Source organism: Alligator mississippiensis, chromosome 4, assembly GCF_030867095.1.
Source record: "Alligator mississippiensis isolate rAllMis1 chromosome 4, rAllMis1, whole genome shotgun sequence".
Taxonomy (NCBI): domain Eukaryota; kingdom Metazoa; phylum Chordata; order Crocodylia; family Alligatoridae; genus Alligator; species Alligator mississippiensis.
In genome coordinates, this window is record NC_081827.1 from 186,459,329 (window position 1) to 186,483,426 (window position 24,098).

The 24,098-nt window shown below is 41.6% G+C and overlaps 1 protein-coding gene across 7 annotated transcripts in view; it reads right to left on the reverse strand.

Moving 5' to 3' along the window:
* The window catches only part of COL6A3 (collagen type VI alpha 3 chain), a 123,205-nt gene that overhangs the window by 10,063 nt on the left and 89,044 nt on the right, over positions 1-24,098 (reverse strand). For 4 of the 7 annotated variants that reach the window (XM_014594263.3, XM_014594260.3, XM_014594264.3 and 1 more), the window contains 12 exons: positions 22,615-22,647; positions 22,484-22,520; positions 22,376-22,387; positions 21,690-22,183; positions 20,250-20,349; positions 17,515-18,213; positions 14,622-14,724; positions 13,147-13,391; positions 10,380-10,643; positions 7,449-7,532; positions 3,053-3,223; positions 2,885-2,935 (listed from right to left, as the gene is read on the reverse strand). In XM_014594263.3, the coding sequence (XP_014449749.1) occupies positions 2,885-2,935; positions 3,053-3,223; positions 7,449-7,532; positions 10,380-10,643; positions 13,147-13,391; positions 14,622-14,724; positions 17,515-18,213; positions 20,250-20,349; positions 21,690-22,183; positions 22,376-22,387; positions 22,484-22,520; positions 22,615-22,647 (2,293 nt within the window). The remainder of the gene's footprint in view (positions 1-2,884; positions 2,936-3,052; positions 3,224-7,448; positions 7,533-10,379; positions 10,644-13,146; positions 13,392-14,621; positions 14,725-17,514; positions 18,214-20,249; positions 20,350-21,689; positions 22,184-22,375; positions 22,388-22,483; positions 22,521-22,614; positions 22,648-24,098) is intronic. The other 3 variants (XM_014594261.3, XM_019492005.2, XM_014594262.3) reach the window with 3 other exon arrangements.

The window sequence follows — 24,098 nt, forward strand, 5'->3', positions numbered from 1 at the left end:
TTCCACCACTGAGGATGCTAGGAGTATTAGGTTTCCACATTCCCTACATTTAAAGTTCCACACTGAGTCACTAGGGATTCAGGGAACCTTTGAGTCTGAGGCTCTGTACCTCCCCAAATGGCTAGGTTACCTATCTCTGCTGCTACACACCACATGGAAAGTTATCTGTACCATATATATCTGTTAGTATTTCCAAATATATATGTTTGAATATTTGGAAGTAATACTAAAACAAGTTAGTATTTCCTGTATGTATGTGAGTGTGTGTATGAAAATTTATATATATAAAATTCCAAATCTGGGGTGGGGGCTGGGGAATTCTTAAGATTTTGATGTTTGCAGAACAGAAAAAAATAACTATACATATGCTTTAAAATAGATACTGGAAATACTAACATGTATCACAGAAATTAAGGATTGAGTCCAACCACCCTCCTCTGGGCAGGAACACTGCTGAGATCAAATGATCCTTGCAAGATGTCTGTCCATCTCTTCTTGAAGACTTCAAAAGTTGGGAACTTCACTACCTTCTTGGGAAGTCTATTACAGATTCTGGTCACCCTTACCATAAAGAAGTTTTTCCTTACATCCAACCTGAAACCATCCTCTTACAGTTTATGGCCACTGCTCTTTGTCCTCCCCTGGAGTGCCCTAGTGAACTGTTTTTATCCCAGCTCCTGATAATCACTCCTTACATACTTATAAATGACCACCAAGTCCCTCCCTCAGTCTTCTCTTCCCCAGGCTGAACAGTCCCAGATCCTATAGTCTTTCCTCATAAGGTCTGTCCTTCAGGCCCTTAATTATTCTTGTGGCCTTTCTCTGGACCCTTTCAAGATTCTCCACATCTTGTTTGAAGTGCAGCACCCAGAACTGAACACAGTACTCCAGCTGGGGTCTCACCTGTGCCAAATAGAGAGGGAGTGTCCCTACCTTAGCCCTTCTTGCAATGCATTACCTAATGCACTGCAGTATGCTATTAGCTCTTGACTACAGTGTTGCACTGGCAGCTCATGTTCATCTTGTAATCAACCCCATAACTCCGAGGTCCCTTTCAGCCATTGTGCTGGACAGGACATCTCCTCCTAACCTATATTCATGTTGCTGGTTACTTCTCCCCAGATGAAGCACTCTGCATTTATCCTTATCAGCTGCATCCGGTTCCACGCCGCCCACCTTTCCAGCTTGTCCAGTTCCACTTGGATCTGCATCCTATCCCCTAACATGACTGCTTTTCCCCATAACTTAGTACTGTATGTACATTTTATGTAAATTTAGTGATCATGCTTTCCACATCCCATCTAAATTGTTGATAAAGCTGTTAAACAGCACAGGGCCAAGAACCTAACCCTGTGGGACACCACTGGCCACCTCCTGCCAAGATGATACAGACCCATCCACTAACACTCTCTGGGTTTGACCTCTTAGTCAGTTCCCAACCCACCTGACCATGGACTCCGCTAACCCACAATCCCCCATTTTTTTTTATAAGAGTGTCATGGGAGGCCATATTGAAGGCCTTCTTAAAATCTAAGTGTATGACATCAACTCCATCTCCTTCATATAAGCAGTTCATTACTCAATCTTAGGTTGGTCAGACATGACCTGCCCACAATGAAACCATGTTGACTATTCTTCAGCATCATGCCTTCTGGCAGTCTCTTACAAATAGACTTCTTGATAACTTTTTCTAAAATTTTACCTAGTATCAGTCAAACCGATTGGCCTATAGTTTCCTGGATCCTCCCTCCCCCCCCTTCTTAAAGATTGGCACCACATTGACCCTTTTCTAGTCTTCTGGGACCTCTCCCAAGTACTATGTCTTAAATACCATTGCTAATGGTCCCATACTGACTTCAGCCAATTCCCTCAGCACTCTCGGGTGTCAAATACCTTTGCCAACAGTCCTGCAATGATTCCAGCCATTCCCTCATCTTGGGTAATATTTTGGTATTCTGCCTGCCTATGTCCTTAGACCAACACAGCAATCACCTGAAACCTCCAAAACTTCAGCATTTTTCAAAGAACTGAAATTACATTTCCTGGTCAGCTAAGTGAAATTACATTTTACTCTCAGCAAAAGTGTTGTTGTATGTAATGATCACCAGGCTGAATAAATACAGTGTAAGAAGACATGATTCCACTAATGGTAGCATGATTCTACTACATTCAATTTCTTGTATTATGTCTATCAATTTAGAGGAAAAAGTTCTCCTATTAGCACCGACAGTTCCAGCCCTCTGCTTTCTGTTCTATTCTTCCTGACCCAAGATGTACCCAAGGTCACATCCCCTCTTCCAGTCTACATGGCTGGAAACCCTTGGGTCTAGAGCAGAGGAAATTTCTTGAAGAAATCTTTGCTATTTTTAGTGTATTCCTTCCTCCTTGTTTTTTTTGGCCCTGCATAAGGAGAGCATCTAGACTCAAGATACAAGCCACAAGGCACATTTTTTCACTTGCATAAATACTGATTTTATACTTGTCTACTGAAATATTTAAGAGGAAAAAGCATCCAACTAGACAATGACATGTTAGTTACAGAGTGATAACATGGGTTACCTGCTGATAGTACTTCTCTAATTTAGTGAGCACAAGCTTAACATGAAATAAAGTGCGCCATTTTGAGACAACCATGTTCAAACTGCATCACTGTTGCATTTTGTGGTATAAGACAATCCATGCAGACAACATATTCATGCAAAGCATGTGATGGGATCTTACTCAAGTCAACCAATGGAGGGAGGAAAAAAGAAGACATACATTCCAATTACATTTGACCTAGTCCCATGACAGCAAAGCTTGCAGCAGAAGTGCTCAACACCATGACACAGCTATAAAATGATCTAAAGATTAAATACAGAATCTGCTTTATTTGTGCTTTTACCTGACAATAATCTGTTCTCAAGGGGTGGTTGCTGCATGGCATTCTCAGTTGCTGTAGGGGGGGAAAAGTGTGTTGGGGGTTGTTCTTAAAGCAGTATTTTTTGCCAATCTGAAACTTTATTTGACAGTATTATAAAATGCAAAATGATGAACCCTGCATGGTACTTACATGGCTTCAAGCATCTGTTAATGCAATCAGCTTCTGTCTCAAATCTATTGGCATTACCGCTACACCCACCATACCACACCTGGGTGCAGATCTTGTTTTTGTAGTCAAAGAACCACATAACCTGATACTCCTTGCACTGAGTGCCCATGTCAAAATCCAGCAAGCAAGGATCTGTCAAATTTGAATTTCAAAATGTGCAAAGGTTAAATGACTCTGAAAGGGTTAAAAGCTGAAAAGCCAAACAGCAAACAAAGAGAAGTCAAGCTTTTAAAAACGTCATAAATAGAACTGTTGTGAGCCTGAGCTGAACCCTGCTTGTGGCTCGTACCACAGAATAGCATCTGCACGTACTTTGCACTGATCCCACTAAATTAAACATGCTAAGCAGCTGGTGCATGCGCCTTATTTGCATAGGCTTGCTGTCTTCATGCCTCTAGTGCCTAACAGAGCATAGTGAGTGTGCCAGAACAGCGTAAAATATTACATGACCCACGTAAAACTTGTGACATATCACTTTTCTGTGATTCCACAAATAAAGCACTTCTTCCCATTTCCCCTCCCCTCCTCCCTCCACCAAATTTCACTGCTTCTCCAAATCCAGGTTAGGTTTCAGAGGGATTTATCTTACCTGTGAAGGCTCAGTTATAGGCCAGAGTGCATGGAGCTGCCCTTACCAAGCAGAGGTAAGGACAAGCATCATGACTGCATATGATATAATACCATAATAATTTCCGAGGAAGCCCAGCACAAAATGATACTAGCTATACCTGTTGAAAAGGTAAAGGGTGTGCTGCCTCGGCACTGGCTAGAGGTGCTTCCAGTGGTCAGGATTTTCCCATATTCATGTCCTGATCAAGTTAGCTCCTTTTGGATTGTATAATACTGCAATCACTGCTAGACATGCCCTCCTCGATTCATGCACTCACAAAGCTTTAACAGCCATATTATCACTCCTTTATGTATGAGTGCAGTGAGAAGTCCCTCAACAAGCATCGCACTTGACCACTGCATCTCCAAATCCATATTGGGCCTCCCTCATAGAAAGTAGAACTTGACTCAGTGAGCGCTGACAAAGAAAAAGGGGAGTGCTCCTGGACACTGGCTCTTCTTAGCTCATGTAAGAACTGCACAGCTTGGCCCATAATTTTCACCCTAAGTAATTACTTAAATGAAAGCAACAATGTAATTGCTACATAATTTATCTACCACTGAGCTGTACTTGGTACTTAGTAATACATGTTCTACAATATGGTTTCATAGTTTAACACCTAGCTAAAGTAGATGGCATGCCCACACCTGCCACAATTAGGGATGTTTGCTTACTAAAGACCAGATTATAAACTTCTGAGGAGCTGCTATTTACACAGAAACATCCTCCTGAAGTCAGAGACTATTCTTATGTGTGCCCAGATCCTACCAGTTAAAAAACTGTTCAACTTGGGTGAATTTTGGTTTTAAAACACTTTTTAAGTGCTCTCACTGGGTGCCTATACACCTGCTCAATGGTGGCAGAGATGGCATTTTAATTTAAAGCAGTTTCTGGACAGCTGCTACAATTAAAACACCGCAGCATAATGTGTATTAAGCCCTTGCACATTTAAAAATGGCCACAAGACACTTTAACTAAAAATCATTCAACAAGCTTTAGTTAAAGCACCCCAATGGTCATTTTTAAACCCACAGGGGCTTACACACATGATGCTACAGCAGTGCCTGAGTTTTCTAAGTAGAACACATTGAAATACAAGTATAGGCACCCACTGTTTTCAGGTCTCATTTAAATTAATACAGACTAGAGTATTTCACTTGTGATCCTGAAACTAATATTTTGGGACTATATCCTACAGCTCTTCCTCAGCCCCTATTCATTAATAGCAGGTTTTGTCTATATAAGGACTGCAGCATTCAGCTTTTACTGCGTGACATGTTAGAACTTTTAAACGCATGCTTCTTATCCAAGTCAGATGTCTGCCGCAAAGGTTTGAAGGAAAGTTTATGTTAAGCAGTGTTTTTCAAGAAGAGCATTCTGTTTTATGTTGTATGCATGTTGAAACAATCCAGATAAGCAATGCCATCCCATGAATTGTTTATAAAGTGGTATGTTTCTACCAGATTGCTAGCTACTAGAGACTCTTCCTTTTCTGGGACCAAAGCACTCACAGCAAAAGTCTCAGTGTACACAACATATATTTCCTATTCCTATGAGCCTGTATTCCACATTCACATATGCCTGCTAAAATACATACAGTACGACAGCTTAATGTATTTTGATGCTGCTTTGTTCTTCACATCAACCCCTAAGAGTTCCTACAGTGTGGTGTACAACCTGTGAAGTTAAATTTGGACAAATGGACTCAGTATGACATGCATCTTGTAAGGCTGTTTCTGAAGAGCTGAAAAACAAGGGTTAAACATACAGACAAGAACAAGCACCCTTGCACGTTGGCAAGGGCACTGCAGATGCAGAATGGCACATGGTGGTGAGGAGAAGAGCAGAGGTCAATAATGCACAGAATGGAACTATTAGAACACACATAATGGACAATGAAAATGAAACAAGTGCACATGGTGACATGTATCAAATGAAAAAGGGACATTGAAAAAACCATTTGGTGTACTGCAGCAAATCCCAGCAATGATATGCTGTCCAAAAAAGCACGGAAGTGAAATGTTCCTGGTCTGGAGCCAACAAGTTCAAAGTGGTGTTGCTGAACGGTACAGTTTAGATGTAATGACAGTTACACACACTGAGCCAGTAATAAGATTTCCCTTCTATGCCTATATCAACTCTAGGAAAGCTAGTCATGCTTTTTCAGAGCTCACAGAAATGTCACTGCCTCAAAGCACCTTAAAACTGTCAGGACTTGTAATTTTCTTTAGTAGTTTACAGATCTCTTGAAGAACCCTAAACTTGGTTTCCAGAAAACTGTTTAATTCTACCATGGTTTGCACTCATTCTTTGGCAATCCCTCACAGTCGAGGATGATTGTCTTCCATGATTGTCTTAGCTGTGTCTCAGATACACAGGGACACATATACCAATATACACAGGCACCCATACACAGGCCCCCGTACAAATCCCTTGAAATCAATGCGGCATGTGGATTGTCATTAAAGTTGTTTGATTCCCACAGGGAACAAGTAAGAGCTGGGTGTCTGAATCTCCTAATACATTTATCATACATTTGTAACTCTCAAAAGTATAGAATCTGTTTACAACAAAAATAATGTTATGGTAAAGACAAGGCTTTAAAATAAACAGAACATTAAAATAAGCCCTTTCTGCATGCTTTTGGTGGGGTTAATAGAAGGTCTCTATGGCCAATGAAAACAAAATGGAGAAGATGTTATTAGCTATAATGATTACATGTTAACAATGAATGGTAATAAACAAATTGTTAATCACTGAGTCGGGTTCCATGAATTGCTTATTACAATAAAGCAGGGTGGACTGCTTGCTCATGAACTGCTTGCTCATGAATTGTTTATTACAATAAAGCAGGGTGGGAAGAAATTAGTGGGAGGATGGTCTGGCAATGGAGGTGCAACATAAGGAAAACCCAATAAATCAGTTGCATTACTGCACATTTGTAAAATATCATGTGACTATTCTTTTTGGATGCCCTGGAAATATTTTACCATTGTCTGCCTAGTAAATAACAGGATTGTGGGTACAGCTTTTTGTTACACTGTGGAATGGAGATTGGTGACCTGACTACCACCAAAAAATACCATATGAAATAAGCACCTGATGATGTTGCTGATGATGCTCAGTCCCTGGGCAGTTCATCCCCTTCCAAAAACAGGACCCAAGTACAATGAGGAATGTCAGGAGCACAAAGCATTCCTTACAGCTCCTGCCAGGGAGCAGATTGTTGAGAGACGTGCAGAGCAGCTAACTGGGCAGCTCTTAGCCTCTACTGAAGGATCAGATGCTGCCAGCCTTATTTTCATGAGCCCTGATGCAAAGCCTCACTGAAATTGATGGAATTCAAATCAGTGACATGAGCAGGCTTTGTCTCAGGTCCATGGAGTAGTACCTCACTCTCTATCCAATTCCATCAAAATCAATAGGATTGCATAAAGTACAATGCAGCATTCAGAGGTTGAACAGCAGAATGTGGCCATAAGGGAAGAGAAACTTTCCAGCTGTTAGCACCTTAACTACCTAAGTAAATTATTTATATCCTGACAAAAATAAAGGGCCAGCTCTTCAGCTGGTAGAAATTATCATAGTTCATTGATTCTAATGGAGCAACTCCCATTTACAGTAATGTCTAATTTAAGGCCCACTTAAGTCACTAACTTCAGTAGAATTGCAGCAGATTCTAGCTGAGAATCTAGCCAAGACATCAAAACTTCCTGTTTCAGTGATTCTTGCTGCATTGTCACTTACCGGTTTCTGGGACTTCCAAAGGCTCCGTGTTCACCATGAGGTTGGCAGTTGCTATTGAAGCTGCCTTGGACTGGGGTGGACTCTCTGTAAGGTAAAGTCAAATGGAATGGTCATTCAAAAGTAAAACATCCTGCAATGATGTATGCAGTGAAAGGAAAGGCAACACACCTCCTAACCATCTTTCAAAACCCTTACTTTATCTTGCTTGCCTACTAGAAATCTATAGTCCTCAATGACAACTCTACCTCTCAGCCAGAAACAGATCAGTTCAAACAGTCAAGGACTGGAATAAAAGCTGGTAAACAAAATTGTTGGCCCAGGTTCCAGTATGGAAAGGGAAGCAAAAATGAACTACAATGTTCAGATCTGGGCTTGTTTACATAAATGTTAGAAAAGTTTATTCGTTGCAGCTGAGACAATGAGTAATAAATTTCAGGTTAACCGTGGCAGAGCTGATTTAATTTCACAGTCTCTACCAACAACATTAACATGCCTGCTTTATTCTGTATTAGAAGTAAGGGAGAATTTGCTTGCACCCTTGGATTAGTTTCTCAAACTCTAAGCACTGAACTGGAGCTGCACGGAGCTGTTGCAACTTCACAGCTGCTCTTCCCCCACACTATCAATTCCCAGAGGTTGGCCTGACAGCCACATTGCAAGGGCACCAGTGAGAAGGGTCCCTGGATGTAGCTGCTGTCAGGAACCTTGGAGGGGAGAAGAAATCACCACAGGGCACCCTGCCCAACCTACTCCTTCTCCCTTCCAGTGCTGCTGCTGACCCACTTTCCATGTTGGTGGAATTGCAAATGTGGCTGAAACTGCTCCTTTCTGTGTGGGATGGGGGAAGAGCTACATGTGGATTTGGGTGGGGAAGAAATGATCCAACCCAGTGGGCTAGATTCTCAGCTGTAAGACTGCTGCTTCATTGGTGTTAATGGAGCTATGCTAATGGACATCAGCTGAAGTTTTGGTCCCCCCAGGGCATTTTGTAATTACCAAGTTGTTGGAGTTATACTTGTGATTTGTAAGTAATGTTTGGACTGAATGTAATCAGTGACACACAGGTCTACTCAAGCACTTGGACAGTGAATGTAAATTCTGCTGGGAAAAGTTTTTCTGCACATTGCAGTGGATATTTTTATTAAATAGATTTTGCCAAAAGTAGTTTAGCGGTAAGGGAAAATAATTCAAAAGTATAATTTAGCTAGAAGAAAGCCATCCCATCCACAAAGTCCATAGTACTAGTTCCACAAGGAGGACTGCTACTTAAATTATGGGCACACATGGGCATCAGTCACAGACTACTTATTTTGATCTGACACTAAGTGTATCTTGTATGGAAATAACTGAACTAGGCATCATTGTTCTAATTCAATGTGTGCAAACACCTCTCTCTCCTCTGGGTTGATGTCTTTACTTAACATTTTTCTGGGAGAGTTTACTGCTTGTGAACACAAGAGATTTCAAGCCTGATCCAAATCCACTGAAGTCAATAGAAAGACTCTCACTGATTTCACTTGGTATTGGATCAGGCCCTAATAACACGGGGCTAAGCCAGGCATAGTGTTGGCAGGAACTATGCAAATTACCATCAGTTTGCCAGTGTACCTTCTAACTGACCTGCCAGGAACCTGGGCTTGTATTGAGCAACAACTGCCAGCTATGCCAGAGGGTTTAGTAGTTTTCTACTAGTTATGTATACATGGACTCAAATCTTCAAAGGTTTAGGCCACTGTGAGCCAACCTTTTTCACAGGAATCCCACAAATCAGCTCCAGACCCTCCCTGAGTACCATTTTGATCCCCTTCCCCTGCCCAATCTGCTGCTCTGCTTTCTGCTCCCCAACCCTGTGCTTGCTGCTATATCTGCCACTGTGCTTCCTGCTCTCTCCCTGATATGCTGCATACCACACACAGAGGCTACCCATGCCACTTGTGGCACCCCTGCTACAAGTTGGCCACCCCTGGATTAGACCACGTTTTGATTCCATCCATATGAACACATGGAATAGGTGAGAGTAGGACAGGTAAGAGGCTATAGAAATGGTGATGAAAATAATAGTGTATTTAAGCATTTTTTTATTTTCAAGGCCTAAATCTATACTGTTTCCCTAGTATTATTATCACTGATAATATTAATGTTAATAATAATCAGCTAACCATCCCAATCTAGATTGGGGCTCCAATGTGTCAGACTTTTGAGATATACAAGTAGGAGACAAATACCTCATAAGGGCACTACAGTTTGTGTCAGTTTAACACAGCTGACATGATAACTCATATTTGCTGAAAAGATCACATCTAATTCACGTTGTACTACTGAGCTGAAAGGAAGAATGTGAGCCATATTTAGCATTTAACACCAGTTTACTCTCTATTGTTTACACAGATCTTCCATTTAACATTTCTAGCATCTCAACTGGGTTTGAATGCATGATCCATTTACTTTAGTGTAAACTGTCCTTCCACCAGTGTAAAAGAGAAGGTGACACATGACTTTTATCACTACCCCACTGTAAGTGACTAGAATTCAGTGAATGTTAGCCCAGGAATAATCAGGGGTGAAACTACAATGGCATAAGTTACAATGGATGGATATCATGTGTTGTCTCCTATTACAGGTAGAAGTGCCTATTGTGGCAACTGGTAGTCTGTCTACTTCAGATACCCATGCAACTTATAATAATGAAAAAAGAGGTAGTTAGATATGTTAGTTTGAAGTCAGATAAAAAGAAGGGTGAGAGAGAGCACTTTAAAGACTAACCAGTTCAGAGAAGTATAAACTTCTGGCATAATCTCACACCCTTCTGAATCAGTTAGCCTTTAAGGTGCTACCCTGCCCCACCTTCTACATTGGTGGAAGTTACACTGTTGTTAATGTGTCTTGTGTTCACAGTTTTTTTCATTGCTTGTGTACATAAAACCAACTTACTTGTGCTGAACGTTGCCATGTAGTTTAGTTTGATTTGTGATTTTTGATAACCGATAATTACTACATGGTATTTCTGCCCACTTCTGAGGCCTCCAATGACTTGTTCAGTGCTAGTTACATTTTGCTTCAGGACTAGGGAGTGGTCGTGTGCTGATGTGACGGTGATGTCAAAAACATAGGAGGACTCAGGCTCAGGGTTTCCCCAGCGGAGCTTAGCACTGGTCTCAGTGATGTCAGTGATCTGGATTTCATTTGCCATTTTAACTGCAATGCAAAATCAAAACAGAAACTATAATAAGAGGCTTCAAAGGAAAAACAGTACAGTGGTGGCTTCAAAGCAGCAATTACTTAGGATGATAATGTGAAAGTTAATCAAGGTGTTGATGGTTACTGTCTACAACAGATTACAGAAAGAAGTGTTGCAGAAGTGAATTAAGTAGTTGGGCTGTCTCAGTTTATGCCTAACCTGAAAGACCTTAAAACGACCAAATATTCAAATATTAGGTGACTGTATCATAGTCCATGACCAATCACAGCCCACGAATAATCCTGATTAATCAAAGTTCTGTTTCAAACTAAATGTATTGAAAGTTTCCCATAGACTGCAGCCAATTTGTATGACCCATTGGGTCAAATCATCAGTGTAAAGAGACATAGCTCCATTAAAATAGTGGTACTCTGGACTACATCTGCTGAAGATTTTAGTCCAGTCTCTGTCCAACAACAGCAACTGAGCAAGCAACAGTCTAAATGAGCCTAATTAATTTAAATGAAAGGTTTTCCCCGGCCCTGGACAAAACTGCAATAAAACACTGGATGACAAATGCTGCCTGAAAACTTATTGAACCTTGTGATGTGTACAGATGCTGTTTGTTCCCTTCAAACTGATGAAAAAGTTGACCCCTAATGAAATCATAACAATATGCTTATACTGAGGCATGTTCCTCTACAAAGATCTAGCATACATCCACTTTGCCATATAGTGTCTGTTGTTGGTTTCATTTCCTAAAGAGCTATACAAACCCCTGGACCAAAGGTTATGTTAAAACTCTGCTAAAGTTGGCACTGCTTACAGGAAAAGAAACTTTGTTTTCTTATATAGGGTGTCTGCATTGCCTTTGTTTTGCACAATCTGTGACTTCTCAGTATAATGGACTGAAAAGATAAATGATCCTGCACAGCAGCTGCAATTAACCACCTTGAGTCAAATTTAGCTCTAAGGTAATGTTACGTTAAAGATATTAAAGACAATGACTTTACTCCAGCCTATGACTCAATATCAGAAGGCTGGACTGTCTACAAGTAGATCACCATAGTGACTATTCTGAAACCACTCTGAACCAACAAGGCACTTAAGTATATGCAATATCTTTGGGCCAGGCTTTGTGTAAATATTGTCTGGTTTCTGATTCAGGGAGAGCCACACAACCCCCAAGGCCTTTGGCTTTAATTCTGGTGGCATTTCTATAGTAGCTGGGGCAGTTGGAGTGGATGCAGCTCTGCTGGAAGGAGGAGTTTTTTGGGTGCCAGAGCTACACCAGCTCTGGCACCCAAAGGACAGAAGATTTGCTGACAGAAGGCACTTTCTGATGCCAGAGCTGTGTCTATATTGGGGATTTTGCCAATGCTGAAGTAGTGGCTACCAGGTGTGATCTTTTCACAGCCATAAGCAGCCTAACTCTGCTGACAGCGCAGACATGTAATCATGGCCTCTCTGAATGGAGACAGGCCTAACACTTGAAGCATTCCAAAGTGCAGCTGCACTCCGAAGCAATTCCAAAATGGAGTGTTTCAGCCATGGACAGATGTGCAGTCCCCTGCCATGCTTCCCAACAGGAACATTTCAGAATTACCAGGCTACACATTCTCCAGGGAAGGGGCACAGCAGGGAGCTGCTGCATCCTGCAGGTCTGCTTTTCCCCCACCATACAGTAGTTCTGCAACATCAGTGCAGCTCTGCAGGTCCCTGTCTCCAAGTGGCAGTTGCTCTATTATCCTCCCTAAGTTGTGGGGAGCAGAGGCAATGTAAAAGTGCTCTTCTATCCACTTCACCTTGGGTCTTTTAGAGCACCCACCTTGGTAGGGGGGAGGGTGAAGTAGTGGAGTTGCAGCCCCCTTTGATTGCTGATCCACCCAAAGTTTAAAACAAATGGTTTGGCAGTGGCAGTAGCATTTCTGTTCAGGCAGCAGTGACAGTATCAATTCAATTCATGGGTCATTAAAATCTACCTAATTCCTTCTGAACTCTTCATTCCACAGGTGTTAAATATCTGCTCTCCTTTTTAATAATGTTGATGTTCCACTAATCAAACTAGCCTTTCTTTTTCAATTCTACTCTTTTAGCTGCTGCTGGTAGCTCCTATTTCACAGCCCTGCAGACTGTTTGTAACTCATTCCAATAAAGTTATATTTGTTTTTGCTTCAATCTCAAATAATAATACAGCCCTATACCCTTGGCATAGTAGTACAGATTCTAGTTTCTTTTTTATCTGGAGAAAAATGTGCTGTGTTATATGTGATGAGGCACCACATCATGTGCACCTCCTTTTCAAAAATCTCATGGGAGGGCCTGTGGTCTCATGCCTCTGGTAGGTGGAGGGGCAGGAGATGAGGAGGGCAGAAATGATTTGGGAGAGTGGAGGTGAAGCAGACAGGAAAGTGTTTGCTGACTTATTTCACAGTATTTGAGACATGAATTCAAAATGTCATTGCTCAAATCCCAAACCATGGCTTTAAGAATGGGAGGCATGATTATTCCTGTACCCACCTGCTGCCTTTTTCTGAGGGCGTGCAGTGCCACTTGCAGTGGTGGTGGTGGTGGTGGTGATGGTAGTGGTAGTAGTAGTTGCTGTAATGCTGGTCTTGGTGCCCAGTGTGGTGCCTGCAGTGGTATGTGCAGTGGTGCTGGCACTGGTGACTGCCATGGTGTTGCCGCTCCTGGTTTTGGTCCTAGCACTGGTGCCGGTACTTGTATCTACCCTTGTGTTTTTAGTAACATTGGTTGCAAAATACCTATTTAAACAAAAAACAGTTATCAACAGGCATATTTTTTCCAGATAACATAACATATAGACACATCAGACAAAAGTATCTTTAGTGTTAAATTATAGTTCTGAAGGTAGAGGATCTAAAGTCCATAGGGATCAATGGAATTCGTGCCATGGACTTCCATGAACTGTATACCATGCCCACACACAAATTAAAATATGTTTCTTTTCCTTGTCATACTGGAAGAGACCACCCCTAAGGCTATGGTGGCAGGAAAATTACAAATGGAGTGGGTAGTTGCTTAGATTGGTATATAGATATGAAAAGATCACACACGCTTTTTGGAAAAGAGATTCATCTTTCTCTCTTTCAAGCACATCTGGTTGTCTGTCTCATGGTCTTAGTTCATATATTGCACTTATCACAATACAGATTGAGTCATCTTGGCATAGCCATTCTATGGTACGATGCTTATGCCAATTATGCTGATTATGTTAAAATGCAACAACTGTCACCATACATATTACCTGATACCAGACTCATCTTCATGGTCATTTACAGTGATACAAGTGAAAGAACAGAAAGAAGGACAACTAGAGGTGTGGATACACATCCATTTGGAGGCTCTTCAAAAGGGCAGCAGCTGTTAAGTTCTTATTGTTATGTCTGAACAAACTGAGAATGATTCAAATGGAGTGATATTGCTATAATTTTAACACTGCTCCATCCAGAAGTGTGTATGTCCACACCCTAATAGACAAATAAATTAAAATAAAGGGAAGATAAGGACCCCATCTTGCTTGCTCCAAACTTGGAGTTATCATGGAAATCACTGGGATTTTCATGAACCGAGAACTTGTAGATTTGAGTCTACTGACCCCACTTAAAGGTTTAACTCTCAAATCATGACTAAAATTTATGATTATTGTTTCCAGAAGCAATTCGCGCTTTGGAGCATCTCAATTTTTGGTGTTCCTCTTGGGACTAGTAATTTTTGGAAAACGTAGACTGAATAATGAAAATAGTTTTATATGCTGCAAAACATGACCAAACACACATGACTCCAGAGTAGAAAAGTATCTAAAAACAGACAGTCCCTTCATAATGCACTAGGAAAACTGAAAAGAGGCTAACAAACTTGTATGCAACTTAGAGGACATTAGGGAAGTTCTTATATCAGGGTTTCAACAACATTTTACAAGGAATACAAAGACAGTGACTGGAAGTGATTGGAACTTGTTTGGTTGAACTTACATTGTTTTTTGGCCAAATTTAGTAGGGTTCTTAGCTGGCTGATCACCCTGGAACCAATCACATTGTTTCCTTACGTCTGGAGACAGGTAAAAAGCATTTTCACCTAGGGAGAAATACAACTCAACATTAAATATTGTTTAAAATGGTATTAAAAATGGCAAATGCTTCAAATGAGCAAAGCAATTACTTTGTGTTAATGCAGATCCCACTTTGGTCCTAAGCTGTGTATAAAATGGAGGTCAGACTCTACTCTTAATAGCTTTATGGCACTTCTGATCTCATTTGATTTGGTTACTAAAATTTAAGTTGTTGCTTACAAATGTAAATGTATTACTGCGAGGTATGAAACTTTAGGGGTGATCATAAGTTTGCAATTCATTTCAGGACAACCTGCAATAATATACATAACATAATAGATAGTATCTAATCCTGTGATTCTCAGATAGGGATCTGGGGTACTCTGGGCTGCCACCAGATCTTTTGCAGGGTGCAAGGAAATAAGTGAGGTGTGAGGAGATAAACAGATAATCCAAGATCAGGTTTGTCCCTGCCTGGACAATGCCCCACCCCTACTGCCCAGCCCCTGTGTAAGAAGGTAAGGACTGTTATATATAAATTCATTTTTTAAATTGGGTGCCATTCAGATCATGAAAGCTACGGAGCAGTGCCTCAAGTCCAATGAGGGGTGCCTCAAGCCCAAAAAGGTTGAGAGCTACTAGTCTAATCCTTGTTGCACTTAAAACCCAAAATAAAGATAGCACTGAACAGCTGATATTTTTTAAACAATTTACAGTTTTTCAGCCTCCTTCCTGTAGTAAATAGGGTAATGAAACTGCAGGGTCTTAATTTATGTTTTATTCCCAGGTGCCAAGTTGTTGCTTGGAGCCATGGATCCTTCTGGAGGAACCCCACTGGCTTGCTTCGCGTATTGCATTGGAACTATCCTACATTGCAGGAAAAAGAAACTGCTGTGATGAATGTCATGAATAGCAAGAGGCACAGGTGAAATGTCAGGGGGTCATGGAGGGGTATGTGCCTCCCCAGATTTCTGTGCCAACGGTGGGGTGCACGGCATGGGGCTGAAGCCTGGCTGGAGCCATGGCCCGGCAGCAGTGGGGATGGCAGCGGCACAATTTCTGTGCCAGTGGTGGGACATGGTGCTGCAGCCCAGCTGGATCCAATGCCCAATAACAGTGGAGGTGGCTGCAGCAGTGTGGAGTTATGCCCCCCGCTCCCCCACTGTCAGCACTAATCCATTGCCTATAGCAAGAGATATTCTCATGATAGAACCAGTGGTCCTACCAAAGGGCCCAAATCTTTTCTCAGTGGTCCAGAACCTGAGTTTGCATAAATTGTCATCATTCTACTGAGGTCATGGGACCTATGACAGCCTGCAGTACCTAGGGGTCTAGCTCAACTGACCTCAAAGTTGTTGGATGTTTTTTCTAGCAAGAGAACAATATTTTTCAAGATATTGTCTCGGGGAGATATTCAAAGTAATCTCAAGGGGAGATATTCAAAGTAAACCACATGGAACAAAGTTATCCTCTTTCTGCATAACAGAGAGCTGAAATAATGAGTATGATTTGTATTTCTGGCTACCAGAATTCTTAGACCTGAACAATTAAGCTCTGAAAACTGTAAGCCCTTGTTTGGGCAAGCTGGCAGGGTGTTGTGGTGGGGTTAAGAAGGACAAACTCCTAGGGAGTCTTTAGCATCTGTAGGACAGCAAACACAAGAAAAGCATTCAAATCAAATTCAAAACAAGGTAATAAGCAGGGCTAACCACACTCTTTCTTGCATCAGCAGGAATATTACGAGCAGGTCTAGGGAAGTGATAATTACCCTCTATGCAGCATTGGTGAAGCCGCAGATGGAGTACTGCATCTAGTTTTGGGCGCCGTACTTCAAGAGGGATGTGGATAACATTGAGAGGGTTCAGAGAAGGGCTACTCGTATGGTTGAGGGCCTGCAGGTAAGACCTTATGAAGACAGACTGAGGGATCTGAATCTCTTCAGCCTCCGCAAGAGAAGGCTGAGAGGCGATCTTGTGGCTGCCTACAAACTCATTACATGAGGCCAGCAGGGAATAAGGGACACTCTGTTTACCAGGGCGCCCCTCGGGGTTACCAGAAATAATGGCCACAGACTGAAGGAGAACAGATTTAGATTGGACATAAGGAAGAACTTCTTTACGGTAAGGGTTGCCAAAATATGGAATGGGCTTCCAAGGGAGGTGGTGCTTTCCCCTACCCTGGAGGTGTTCAAGTGGAGATTAGACAGGCATCTGGCTGGAGTTACCTACCCCCAGTGCTCTTTCCTGCCTGGGGTTGGACCCAATGATCTAACAGGACCCTTCCAACTCTAGAAATCTATGAATCTATGAATCAAGTCCTTGAGTATCTCTCCAATCTCTGTGATTCACTGCTTTACAATGACTTTGCAAGCATTCATATGGATAAAGATTTTGCACTGCAGAAAGCAGCCAACACAGAACTCTTCCCTTAGGGAATTAATTTGCAAATGCAAAATAAAAGGATAAACATTTTTATAATTTGTTCTATCTCTGAGGTTCAGGTCAAATTGAAATCCAGACTTCCCAGGAGCTCCAGAGTTTAAGGTTAGGGTTTCATAAATCTTCCATTATGATTCAGGCCAGTTAGATTATCTTATTTCAGAGCCAAATTTTTGTACCATTCCTGGATCTTCAGATTTAAGCTTTGGGCTTTTAGCCTTTCTCTAGTTAAAATGTCAGATTAGTGAACAAGAATGGTATCCCAGCAACTGCTGTTTTCCTTTACTTTCTTGCTTTCCCCATCCCCATGTTATACTATAATATTAAAGATTCATATTGCCACTTTCCCATGCTTGTGCTGCATGATGTTATACTTACTGCTTATAAAAGATGGTAACAGTCTCCCGAAACGCAGTAAGGAATCTTCCTGCAACTCAGATGGCTTATCAACTAGTTTGAAGAACACATCATTTGGCTCACTAGCCAAGCTGTAGATGTTCTTGACGTTCACCCTCTTCCCAATCCCCATCACAACAAAGAAATATCCTTTGCATTTAGCATGTATAACAACTCTTTGAAGATAGTCAAGTTCTTCTTTGTTCACTTTTCCAGTCATCATCAAAACTATGACTTTCAGATCTCTTGGGTTAGGTGAACTTTCAAAAACTTGTGCTATTGTGTATTCAATTGCACTTCCCAGAGCCCTTGTGCCATGTAACTGAGTCATTTGATTCTGAATAAAATTAGTGATTTTATCTTTGGATCCATAATCTGTTAGTGACAATGCTACTTTCACTGGTGATGAGCTTGTGTTTGTTTCATACTCATAGGGAGCATGTTGGAGAACTGCTACTCTTGCATGGTGCTGTGATGCCTTTGGATCAGAGCTGATTACCATGTATCTTACTATATGGGAAATATACTTTTTTATCTCACTAAACTGGAGAGGAGTTGTGCTTTCAGAGCTATCTATGATGAATGCCATGTCAGTGTCTACATCTGTAGAGGCTGCTCTTTTGTCTCTGACACTAGTCCTTTGAACAACAGGTTCACAGTCAGCATCAGGATCACATGTATCTGGGGAAAAAACACATGGTGTTTAATATGTAAATCCTTAAGAATATAATTCCTTGACATAATTATAACCCATTGTCTGATGAGACTAAACCAATACAAAGATGCCTATAGAATATTTTGATAATTTACCTGAGAATTACATAGTTTTGCTATGTGAACAAACAGGTCAAAGGTCTACCAAGTGTTGGTAGCCCAACAGACTACTATGGTTAAGGCACACACCAGTTTCTGTAACCAACAGCTCAGATGGAGTGCTATGGCCAGCATCACATCTAGTCACATGTAATTCCTGAGTCTATGTCACTGGTGATGACCTTCAGTAAGAGTTTGGAGAGAGGTTAGAAGTTGGAGCTAACGTAAGTTACTTTAACCACTTTACTACCTGCCCCCTGTTTTGCTCTAAAGGCAAATCAAGTAATAATCTGGCCTTTGTTTCCATACCATTGGCATTCATATCACTACGTGCAAGTGAATTGATTTTAAAAGAAAAAAAAAAGCTTGATTAGATCACATAGCTACAGAGTAATATGATCAAATTACATTTCTCTGTATCCTCTGTATCTGTACTATGTTTATATACTGCATAGATTAAATATTTTTACATTGCAATCTTCACTCTTGTCACATAAAATGCCCCCGAGCTTTGAGCACAAATCAGTGATACAATACAGACAAGATATCATCTTGAGATATCTTAAAATACTTGAACACATTTCTGTGGAATCTGAGAATCTCTTGCTGTGGAATCCACTGTGATCCTTCAGGCTTCTGCCCAGCTGCAAAATTTGGTAATAGGACTAGGCAGTAGAGGACTGAATCTCAGGGAAAAGAAGTGAGCCATTTTGAGAGTGCTCAGAAAAATGTTCATGCTGCAGAGCTACCGTTCTAAAATGCAATGGTAATAAGCAATTTTATGCTGAATTTCTCTCAAACCTAAGAGTTCAGCAAAAAACTATGCATGTTAAAGTAACCCATCTTAAACTGTGTAAGAGCTATAGCATGCTGGCACATTCCCATTGAATGACATGGCTATTGACAATTTGACTAGCACCATAGGCAACTGGTGGGGGGGGCCCACGGGCATCTGCGGGTGTTCAACGTGCCCCCAGTGCTGATGCCACCAGTGGTGTCTGCGGGAGCTTGCCAGCTCCACCCCTGCTGCTGATGCCACCAGCAGCATCTGTGGATGCTAGCCAGCTATGTCCCCACTGCTGACGCTGCTGGCGGCTTCTGTGGGTGCCCCCCCCAGACTCAGGAGGTACCAGTCACCCATGACTAGCACCATGACTGAAAGTGACTGTGGGGTAATAATAGACCATAGCATGAACATGAGCCATCAGTGGGATGCTGTAGCCAGCAGGGCAAACAATATTCTGGCATGCATCAGCTGATTCATCTCATGTAAAACCAAGGAAATGATTCTTCCACTTTACTCGGCATTGGTGAGACTGCAACTGGAGTACTGCATCCAGTTCTGGATGCTGCACTTCAACAAGGAGGTAGAAAAGCTTGAGAGAGTCCAGAGAAGAGCCACCCATATGATCAGAGACTTGCAAGGTAAGCCATATGAGGAAAGGCTGAGGGACTTGGACCTCTTCAGCCTAAAAAAAGAAAAGGCTGAGAGGGGACTTGGTAGCAGCTTACCGCTACATCAAGGAAATACATCAAGGCTCAATGAACAATTGTTCACCAGGGCACCTTTGGGAAAAAGCAGGAGTAATGGCCACAAACTCCTGGAACACTGCTTCAGGCTCAATTCTAGGAAAAACTTCTTCACAGTCAGGGTGTCCAGACTGTGGAATAAACTCCCTCCTGAGGTGGTGTAATCACCTACCTTGGAAATCTTCAAGAGGTGGACAGTCACCTCACTCGGGTCACCGGACCCCAGTTGTCTTTCCTGCCTAGTGCAGGGGGGCTGGACCCAATGAGCTTGCGAGGTCCCTTCCAGCCCCTAACAATCTATGACATAGGCCTACAAAAAAAGAATGTGACCCTAACTGATCAGAATCACAGAGAAGAGATATCAAATTCCTTACCCAAACAAATATGACATCTCAGTAATCTCTGAATAGTTCGATTCAACTGATCTCCACCAGTCGGAAGGACAGTAGCATGTCCCACTGCTGTGTTATTGATCTGGTTTAGACAAAAGCCAAAAAAACAAAAAAGGCATGGGGCTCATTATACAGTATTTTTCAGATGTAAACTTTAAGGCTCTAAGGGTAGGTGGGAGCTTGTGATTAAGGCACAGAATCAAGAATGTGGATCTCTTGTTGGGTCTGTCTTAAACTCTGTCCCAGTCATGTTGTTTGGTGCCAGCTCCAAACAAGAATTTAGCTCATTAAACTTCAATTTAGGCAGAAATTCCAGAGTTCATCCCCTACTCCAGGGATGTGTTATGTTTTAATGCATATTTAATGTAAAATACACAAACAGCACTGGGAGCAGGCACTGGAATCACAAAATACCCCTGCTATCACCTGGCTGTTGCGATCACTACACTATGGAATCTCGTTCACTCTTGCTCCCTCCTTTTCTTCGGTCCAATGCGTCTTGCATTCTTTTTTCTGCACATTGGTTTGCCTTCCAAATTGGCCTGCTCCCCCATACACACCCTAGAGCAGGCTAGAGAATGCCCCTGGGTGGTGAGAAATGTGGGTTCAAATCCCTTCAGCTCAAGCAGGAAATTAAACCCAGGGCTCCTACTTCCTGGGTGAGTGTCTAACCACTCAGTTTTAGACATGCTCTAACCACTGACTCATCTGGCTGTGGTCTTAAAGAAAAAGTAATCATTTGTTCAGGCTCCAAAAGAATAGGAATAGACACCTTCCTTGGAGAGGCACCCTGGCTGTGAATTCTAAATGGAAAGAGACACCTTCTAGTACAACTGAAAAAGCACTGAAGTCCTGTGAATTTAAAATACACCCTTATCTTCAGTATTTCCCTGCTGGCTAGCACTATGCTATTCCCCACCCACTATGCTGGTTTTGTTGGATCCACACTCTGCTATGCCTAACTTTTCCCAGGCATTGTATATGTACCATAGGTGCCTAATTTACAGCTGTGGATTCCACTGTGAGAGCCTGGTGTCTACAAGTTAGGTGTTTCGAGGCTCAGCATTATGGTACCAAGGCCATTTCATAAAGCATGGCCTTGCAGTCCTATACTTTCCCTTTACTTGTAAACTCTTTGGGGCAAGGATCATCTTGTACAGTGCCCCACCAAATGGATTCTTGGTCTATGGTCTATAATACAGCTAAATAATATCTTTTCACAGAATGCACTGTGTTGTGAAACAATCTGGTACTGTTGAAATCTGATCCTTGTTTATATAGTCTTTTTCCAACCTACACATATGTAATAAAATGTGATCTAGGGCCTCTTAAAATCAACAGAAACATGCCTTTTGACTCTACTGGGAGCTATATTGTGGCCATAAAGGAAAAAGCCATAAATAAGGTATTAGTAATCCAAACCTTCAGTGCGTTTATGAGAACCGAATCGTCTCTGTTAGTAAGGAATACAGGCCAAACTCCAGCATCATACAGTTTCAGCACAGCATCATTAAGTTGTGCAGTTGCCCTTGTTGGTCCATTGCTGAAGAAAACAGCCACCTTCTTCATAAGAAAACCACTGCGTGCACGCTTGAAGGTATTTCTGGCTACAAAAGCCATGGCTGTTTCCAGGCTACGTTGCTTTGTTGTCTGAATTGGTTGCAGGTTCTGAAGCTGTTGTATAAGGCTTGATTTCTTTCTGGAGTCAGCAAAACGAATCTCTGTGGTAACCTCATTGTTGTAGGTAACAAGAGCTACCCGGGCACCTCGTGGGCAGTTGCTCTCAGCAATAGTCAGACTGTTAACCACCCTTAGCACCGCTTGCTTCATTCTGTTGAAAACATCCCTATTGACGCCTTGAGAGGTATCTATAGCAAATGCCAGTTCTGTTGGGTAAACAGGGCACTCCTTGGGACCTGAGGGAAATTCACGTTTAAAAATGGTTAATAATAGCTCTTACTCATAAATGGCACAGGAAGGCCTGATCCTGAGATGGCATAAATAGAACCATTTCCATTCAAGTCAATGGACTGATTCATACCAATTGAACATCTGGCCATTAATATAGAAAGTCTGGACCAAAAAATAATAAATTAGAAATGACTTACCATAGCAGCAAGCTGCAAATAATAAAAAGAAAGTTGGTCAGTTACTTCAGTTTATACAACGTGATCAATGTGAGCTACAGAAATACAACATAGCATGGGTATACTCACGACATTTGTCTTTGATGTTCCGAACAAGTGCACATTCCTTTAGAAAAGAGGGAAATGAAAAAGAGAAAGCTACTGAATGCTGTAATGCAGAAAGATATTTCAAAACAATATGGAAACAGAAAAGAACTTACATCTCTGGCTTCTCCTCTATCACCCCTAAGCCCCTGTTAAAATTATAAAAAAACAGAAAAAAATTAATTAAAAGATGGAAGTCACCTAGACTTATTGCTTAGTCATGAACTGTGCAGGTATAAATAGAAAACTCTGCACATTTTAATTTGCTTCACCAGGAATTGCCTTTCTAAACTTGACACACACTCCTTACCATGTAATTTATAATTGCACAGCATTCTTGTTGCAAGTAAGTTAAATTTCATATAGTTAAATTTCATCCCTGTGCAGAAGGTGAACATCAGCTGGGTTCTTAAAAGCAGGGGATTCGTGATGCTCCTGAACTTTGGGCTGATCCTGGGTGCATGGCTGAATTTCACTGTGCAAGTGTTTGGGATTCATATGTTTTGCCAAAAAAGAGTGTGCAGCTTGGTGCTGAGGCAATAAGAAGACTTCCCTCCCACACTGCAGTTTCTAGGCTTGTGTTTTCACACTGTTTCTGGAAGCTCTTTGCTAGGATGACTGCCAGAAAACAGATTAAGGGCAATGCATTTCAGTGGGCACTTCTACACATTTAATGCATAGTGGTTACTGCACATAAAATTTAGTACTTGTGTAATCAAGTACTAAATTAGTGTGCAGTAACCAGAATTACTGCACAGTAGTGCCAGCGCATGCCTTTTTAGTGACACACTGCGCACTAGCCTAATAATACTGTGCAATAGCATATTAGCACTGTTTGTGCAGTGCCACACAGTCTTTGTCACCTGCCCAGGGTTCCTGCAGCTGCAGGCTTGGCAACCTGTCCCCAAAAGCTCTCAGGAGTAGGTTTCTGTGTGCTTACACTGTTGTGAAAAGGGCTTGGGTTTAGCTATTTTATTTGGCAGGTTTCCATCTGATCAAATGCTGCAAAGGAAAATTCCCACTTGGAACAACAAAAGACCAGATGTCAGAAAAAATAAGAGCTGAGAAATTTTGTATTGTCCCTTAATGACTAGTCCCACATTTGAAAAGAGGAAGGACCTAGGTCTTGTGACAGAGGCAAAAGGTTCTACATCCAGAATAAAGACGAAGAGTACATTTCCCACTCTCTCTCTAAGCCCACTCACAGCTAGATATGTAAATGCAAAGATCATTTATTAAATGCTACTTAAGTTTCTGCACTGGTTTAACAGATATTAAGGCCAGAAGAGACAATTATGTTAAACTAGTAATTTACAGGACAAAATCCAAATGATCTCAGCCCGTAGCTCTTATATTAAGCTGGTAGTATAGGGAAGGGTCAGAGTTCACCACGATATCCAAGATACCTTATACGTGGTACTAAGCACCAAAGATTCAACAGGTTCCTAGATAAGACTTTTCATTGGTACATTTCCATTGATAGCCTTTACTGTACTCAGGAGTGCTAAGCCCTCTGCCTTCTCCCTTGCATCACTCATTGAACCTTGAGCAATGTGAAATTTCCAGTGATAACAGCAAGTTAGGCACTTAAAGTAAGAAC